The following is a 7,500-nucleotide window of genomic DNA, read 5'->3' on the forward strand; positions in this document are numbered from 1 at the left end:
CTCTATAGAGGCATTATTTGTTTATCAACACGGCGGATACGCAGGCAGAAAGATGGCAATATGGTTATATGCTATAGAGCCTAGAGTATCTGTGGTATAAAGGCTGGGACGAATTTCGAATTATAAATATGTACAATCCATAACGTTAACTCTGTGGCTTATAGCTCAGCATACTAGAATACCTCCCGTTGCCAAGTCGTAGCTACGCTCCGTCCTATTTATGTGAAAAACTTTATATTTTGATTGTAAAACGCATGAAAATATAAATGAATGATCTTGATTTATTTTCCTTGATTTCTTTTCCCGCATGACCATGGTATAAGCGGGATAATGTCGTTGGTGTCAAAAACTTGTTTGATTGATCGCAATTAAAGGGGACTACTTTTTGAGGGAGATGAACACAAACAGAGTATACATTTAATAAGCATGCAATAAGAATAAGAAAAAGCATAATTATTAAAGTATTTGAATTGTTTTATTATGTTGGCAAGCAAGAAGTAGAATAAATGGGATAATCAGTCTTATTAAAAGGGTTTGTGCAACCAACCGCACAACAAGACATGATTGCGGCTCTTGTCGCTCTCGTTTCTTTTTGCCAACGACATGGGCGTAGAGCGGAGAGTGACGTAGAGCGACAATCCCTCTATAGACACTAACACAGAGTCCCTGTGCTGCAGCGAATTTCAGCAATTCAAGTTTCTTCTATAATATATGGCTGAATCTGGCGAGGACCGGGCCATGTGTGTTACCTCTCACCCAGGCTATACGCCTCATCGGAACAGTTGGGTATTGGATACATATTTCCGGACCCAGAAAGTGAACTGGAAACTCAAGCCAAAGCCCGCCGGGAGAAACAGACGTCTGAGCATCTCCTAAAAAGATTTGACTATTTGACTATTCAAAAGGTGCTTCCTTTCGAACATAGGCAGTGGCGGCATTAGCAAATTGGGGGCCCAAGGCGAAGATATGTATGGGGCCCACCTCGTCCGATCTTTAAAAGAGAACGGAGAAAAAAAAATACTGAATGAATGGTAGATAGGCAGGTAAAGCTAATCTCCGCGGAAGTAAAGGTTGGAGAAGAGAAAAAATACCTTCCCCTTTAAACCCTGCATACACTTCTTTAATCCAAAATGAAAATGGAAAGCAGAGAACACACAAAGTGTAGCAATACACAAAATAATAGTCACGATGGTTCCCCATAAGAGAATAAGGTTTCAGATAACACCTGTCTTTGCCAAAATGCCAGGAAAATTAGCACTGTTTTTCTTTTTTTTTTAAGATCAAATCAATATCGATATAACCAGCAAGACAAGTAGTTAGGGTAAACCCCCACCAACAGTCATATACTTAGCAAAGCATCACAAACAGCCATATACACAAAAATTGCCAAGATGAATCATTTACTTTGTATGTGTGAGTGAGGTTGCAATTTGCATTGCACTTGAGATTGACATTTCAATCATTCTGCAAACAAACCCATGTACAAGATACAGGATATTATAAGTGAATTGACATTACAGTTGAGATTGAACATTTCAAACATTCTACAAACAAACCTATATATGACAGAGAGAGAGAGAGAGAGAGAGAGAGAGAGAGAGAGAGAGAGAGAGAGAGAGAGAGAGAGAGAGAGTCTATGAGAGAGAAAAGATAGATTGTTCTCCACGTCACAAGCTTCTGACACAAAGTCCTACTTATTGACGTCTTCTCACAGGTCTTCAGCTAGCTGCTGCTGCTGCTGTAGAGGCATGTTCAATGCTTTGGACTTTGTTGTTCCTGTCTGTATCCCCAACAGTAGCCGTAAAAAATGTGTCATCTTTGGCAGTGTTGCCAAATACTTACCGGCGTCTTTTAACTTATTTCTTTTGAGCCGCTTGGGTAACTTTATATCCTAACCCTTTTCCTAACCCTTAATTGTGTTTTTGCGTGTAGACTCGTCTTGCTTCGTCTCTGTTTTGAGGATAATTGGGGGCCCCCAAGCGGCCGCGGCCTATGCCTCTATGGTAAGACCGTCACTGAACATAAGAAAAGACAGCACTGTTTAAATTGCATTAGACTCCACTCTTCCTAACCGACGTCATAGCGCGACGGCGGGTATTGCCGACCTCTAGCGTCTCTAGTGTGAAACTACAATTTTCCGAATATTGACTAAACAAGCACTCTTTGATCCATGCGTTCTTGCCGTATTGATTTCAATCAGGTTATCGCCAACAGTGAGAATCACTTAGGTCGGACTTGGCCAATGGGAATATTTTAGGCCACTTGAATTCTAATTTACATGTGAAAAGAAATAGGCTAAACTTATGTTGATGTTGAAATTAACTGCCCCAATAGTCTTTCTTAAATGTGAAGTTTGCATTTTCTTTTGGTATCCATTATTAGGGTTCCGAGCCGCGAAGCTGCTTGACCCCTATTGTTTCTGTAACGTTTTTTTTGTCCCCTCAATTTCTGTGAAAGTCATACTGCAGCCTATACCATAAGTCGAAAACTTCAAATTTAAGGTATGGTTACCAATAACCCCCTCTACCCATAAACTGTGTGCTACTGCACCCAAAGGTGGCGCTATTCTAAAAAAAAATCATGAATTAGGCTTATTTCTCCTCACCAGATTGACCTGGACTCAAATTCATTTCAGAATATTAAACTCTAGAATCATATGCATTTATAAAACCCGGTTTTATGCCCTAAAAATGTATACTTTTCCCACAATTTCATATTAAAGCAAAACATGATAAAAAGATTCACAGGCTACAAAAATAATCAAATATTCACCAAACTGTCCACATAAAATCTTTAGACCAAGCCTCACAAAAATCATTGAACAGAATTTGTTTCACTTAGATCCATTTGAGAAATATTGGCCAATAAAGTTGGTGCAGTTAGCCCATTTTTCTTACATGACCATTTTGTTATTGTATAAAAAAACATACGACTATTATTACGTGGATACTAATATCCCCCACTACTAATAAACCCAAATTGTGGTAGGCCTACTTTGCCCAAAGGTGGTGCTTTTTAAAAAAATTATGAACTAGCCTTATTTCTCCTCACCAGATTCACCTGGACTCAAAATTCTTTCATCATATTAATCTCTAAAATCAGATGCATCTTTTTCACCCTGGTCTTCTGCTCTAAAAATGTTTACTTTTCCCACAATTTCATAGAAAAGCCAAACGTCCACAGTCTCCACCCATTTTGCCTATATGACCATTTTGTTATTGTATAAAACTGCCATACGGCTATCATTAGGTGGACACCATTAACAGTGCAAATTTTCAGATCTGTGCTCTTTTAAGAAAGCCCTGAATTCTCTTGTGAAATGTGTGCTTGGAGTTTTCTTGATGTTGTCTGCTTATCAATCGACATTTTCACTATGTGAATGAGGCTTCATGCAGTTCAGGAATGTCAGTGGCTCAAAATGGATAATGCTGTGTACTGGTGATCCTTAGGTTGAGAGTATGAATCCTGATTAGAGCATTAAGCACAAGATGAACATGACGTTCTGTCATTGCCACTCATTCAAAAAACACATTGAACAGCACCTGAAATTCATCAGGCAATCAACATTCCGGCTCATTAGTTTCCAAGAATCGGTATACCAAGACACAGTATGGCATTAGGGGAACTTCTTCGTTAACAATTTTTCCTTCACAATTAACTCTGTCATATTTATATTTCTTCCGCTAGTGTTCTTGACTACAAAGGTTTAATTTCCCCAGAATTTCAAAGATTCTTCAGGTATATGCTTTTAAGAAAGCCCTTAATTCACTTGAGAAATGTGTGCTTGGAGGTTTCTGGATGTTGTATGCTTATCAATAGACATTTCGACCATGTGAATGATGCTGCAGTTCAGGTTTATCAGTGGCTCAATGGGATAATGCCTTGTGATCCTTAGGTTGAGAGTTTGAATCCCGATTATAGCATGCTGAACATAACATTCGGCCATTGCTTTGCAGCTCACCCGAAAGCCGAGGCACAGTATTGCATTAAGTGGAACATCTTTCCTTCATAATTATTTGTCATATTTATATATCTTCCATTAGTGTGTTCTTGACTTTCTTGACGTAGAGTCGGTAAACTTTGTCTGTGTTATGTTGCTTTAAATATTGCCGCTGTAAAGGATTATGGGATACCACTATCTCCTTTCCTTTCACAAAGGAAGCTCAGGAGTAACCTATGCTAAAGGAGGGTTAAAGGAAGCATCGAGGCTCCTTTCCTAAGCATTTTTTAGAATTCGAACAACCTTTCCTCCAAGCACTTCCGGGTCGTCTCCATAGGAAAGGAAATTTCCTATGCAAAAAAGAGAATTCGTAGAGTCCCCTGGTTTTGTTAGCATAGGTAACACCACCTGCGGCAAGCCACCATCAAGTACTTTAGGCCTGGTTTGGTTAACTGGCTAACACCACCTAGTGGTGAGCCACCATCAGGTACTATAATAATAATCTGATGATGTTACATAGTCATTCATAGTTCACACTCATGAGTTTGTAACGTTAACCTCTGGTCATGACTCACATCACATGCACACACGCAAACACACATACAGACATACAAACACACACACACACACACGTGCACATGCACGCACATGCACACATGCGTGGACACACACACCCAAGCGAACATTTGTGTGCATAATCCAACACACACACATATGCACACGGACATAAACACACACACACATACACATACACACAGACACACATACAAACACACACACAAAAAAACAAAGAGGAATGCCTGGTGAGACAAAAATAATACTTCAACTTGTGCTGCAACGATGTGACCCCAAATAACACAGGTCAGACGTCACATTAACGAGGCACAGGCATGTATCTAGAGTCTACTAGGCTGTGCGTGTGTGTGGGTGAGAGAGAGAGGAGAGATGCAATACACTGTTGCTTCATTTTGAGGAGAGAGGAGAGATGCAAAACCACAGAACAGGACAAACAGAGGCAGGAGGGTTGAAGAGGAAACAGCAGAGATGAGGAAAGAAAAGAGAGCATACCTTTATAGTAGAACAGGCATCGGTCTGCGAGGACAAACCAGCGTTTGTTCCACTGCTTTACCCCACTGCTGGCCTGGAGGAGAAACGTTCAATCACTCATTTATAACAGGAGGTTGATCACTATATCAAGTAGGGATGGGCATAATTAATCGATGCTCGATAATCGATCGTTAAGAAATGCGTCGATCAATTTATATTGTTATCGATCAAAAGGACGTTGTGTTGCATACTGTGAGTCTTGAAGCATTTAATTGAATATCACTATGTGGGAGAAATACAACCCTGCCGACTGGTGGAAAGTGAATGGAAGAAGGTTCCCCAGGCTGTCAAAGTTAGCGCGACAATACCACTGCATCCCCGCAACTTCGGTCCCGTCAGAGCGGGTGTTTACTGCTGCTGGACTGACAGTTACAAGGCTGCGTTCGCGTCTGACCCGCGAGCATGTTAACATGCTTATATTCCTAAACAAAAATATGTAGGCTGGAGTTACTGTATGCTATGGACAGTAGGGACAGTCACCACTGTATGTGAGTCGCTCTTTTTTTTCTTAATGTGTTGTCTCTCGCTCCGCTTTTCTTTCGGCTTGGTGCCTCTTTGAGTCGTTACATTTTGCCAAAACTGATATTGCTGATATTTTAGCAACAAGTTCAGCCTTATATATGTTCAATAAGGTATTGCTTTTAGATAGACTAGTTCATGCAATTGTTTGTAAATGGGTGGCTCGTCTTTTTGTTGCGAGCCTTTTCCGCACGCCGGCTGCAGCCTATAGGCATTATATGTCGGCCTTTTTTCCCCCGTTTTTTCAAAACAGTTATACAGTTTAATGCCCACTTTTAGCCTACTGCCTTTGTTTGATTATTGTTGTCCGATAAGTTGGCTACTTATTGTAATTGGAATAGGCTACCGATTTAGTCTTGTTGAATCGTTTCCAAACCTTTAAGAGCGCCTGTAGGCGCATTGTTCGGACTTTACGAGCGCCGCATAGGCCTATAACCTATAATGCCTGTATTTATTATTTTAAATCTGTTAAACAGTTGTAGGTCTTCAAGTTAACTGTATTGTATTAATGTTGGCCCATACATTATTGTTGGAATAAAGATTTCATTGATAAAAACATGCTGCATTTTCTACCAACGGGAATTTCAATATAGCCTATAGAAAAAAGTTAATGATTAATCGATAATTGATCGATAACTCTAGCGATGCTCGATCAAGGAAATTTCTTCAAATGCCCATCCCTAATATCAAGGCTCTAAATAATAAAATAAGAACACAAAGAAGATCAGAAGGTCAGGACCAGGTTAACCCGTGCCCAGGCCCGCCGCTGCCTCTACGCAGAGTACGCAGAGTGTGTAGGGCACCGCCTACCTGGGGGGGAGCACCAAAAATTAAGGTTTAAAAAAATAAATAAATTAAATCATTGAATTATAACAATATATTAATTAGTGATGAAGAGGCCCACCGTTGTGTTTTATCTTAATTGTGTAACCTATCACCCAGGGCCGGTGCCCCCCCCCCCCCCCCCCCCCCCCCCCCCGCTCGGAAGTCCTGTCCAGGGCACAATTTAATGTCGAGCTGCCTAGGGCACCGAAACGGCCAGCAGCGGCCCTGCCCGTGCCATGGATACATGTGGTCTTTTGTGTGCTTGTGAAAATTATTATTATTTTGATTTCTTAAATGCAGGTCTTGGGGACATGCATTTGTATAATCCTGTGATGAGAACGTTGACCTGAGGAACACTGAGTAATCATCATGAGATGTTCTGAGGGTGTCTGAGTGATGAAATGAGGGGCCCAGTGTTATTATTGCCAATTTTGAGTTTGTATGTATAGAAACAAAAACAGAATTTAAACTTCAATATTTGCTTTTTACTGACTCATTATGTACCAATCTGAGCGCTCAACTCCAATCACTCTGTCTGACTGAAGAGGGCTATTTCTCTGCGGTATGATATAATGAATCGGTCTTGTGTGATTAGAGTTAGGGGACGCTTTCTAATCTCAAGCCTCTAACCCTTAGAGGCTAAGTGTGATGTCATCCTGACTGGGGGCTGACTATCTCGTGTTGACCTGAAGGCTGGACTCACCTGCTTGTACAGCCAGCCCTGCTTGGTGACCTCAGCCTTGGCGTTCCTCCGCATGGAGTTGGAACGCTTCCCAAACATGGCCGCCTTCCTGGTGGCGCGTGGATTCTGGTGGGAGGTGACAGAGAGGAGGGAGGAGGCACAAGGATGGGAGATATAAAAGAGGCCCACATCTTGATGGTTCTCCAAGCAGCTGATGGGGTGATTCAGGGCAAAACCGAGAGCAGCTCTCATCACTTCTAGGTGGAGCGCTACATAGACACTTTGAAGAGCCATCCTACCAATTATTATATTATTAATATTTTATATTATATATCCAGCAAGTCTCTCAGCCGATTGTTAGCTGAAGCAGAATGGAGCCTATTGAAATACAGAACGTTTCTCAGTCATTAATCATTTTTCAGATGTT

At 41.0% G+C, this 7,500-nt stretch overlaps 1 protein-coding gene across 10 annotated transcripts in view; it reads right to left on the bottom strand.

Annotated features, from left to right (window-relative positions):
• The window catches only part of plekha6 (pleckstrin homology domain containing, family A member 6), a 72,406-nt gene that overhangs the window by 28,126 nt on the left and 36,780 nt on the right, over positions 1-7,500 (bottom strand). For all 10 annotated transcript variants that reach the window (XM_030373891.1, XM_030373898.1, XM_030373892.1 and 7 more), the window contains 2 exons: positions 7,095-7,199; positions 5,009-5,081 (listed from right to left, as the gene is read on the bottom strand). In XM_030373891.1, coding sequence (XP_030229751.1) covers positions 5,009-5,081; positions 7,095-7,199 — 178 coding nt within the window. The remainder of the gene's footprint in view (positions 1-5,008; positions 5,082-7,094; positions 7,200-7,500) is intronic.

The sequence above is a fragment of the Gadus morhua genome, chromosome 13 (genome assembly GCF_902167405.1).
Source record: "Gadus morhua chromosome 13, gadMor3.0, whole genome shotgun sequence".
NCBI lineage: Eukaryota > Metazoa > Chordata > Actinopteri > Gadiformes > Gadidae > Gadus > Gadus morhua.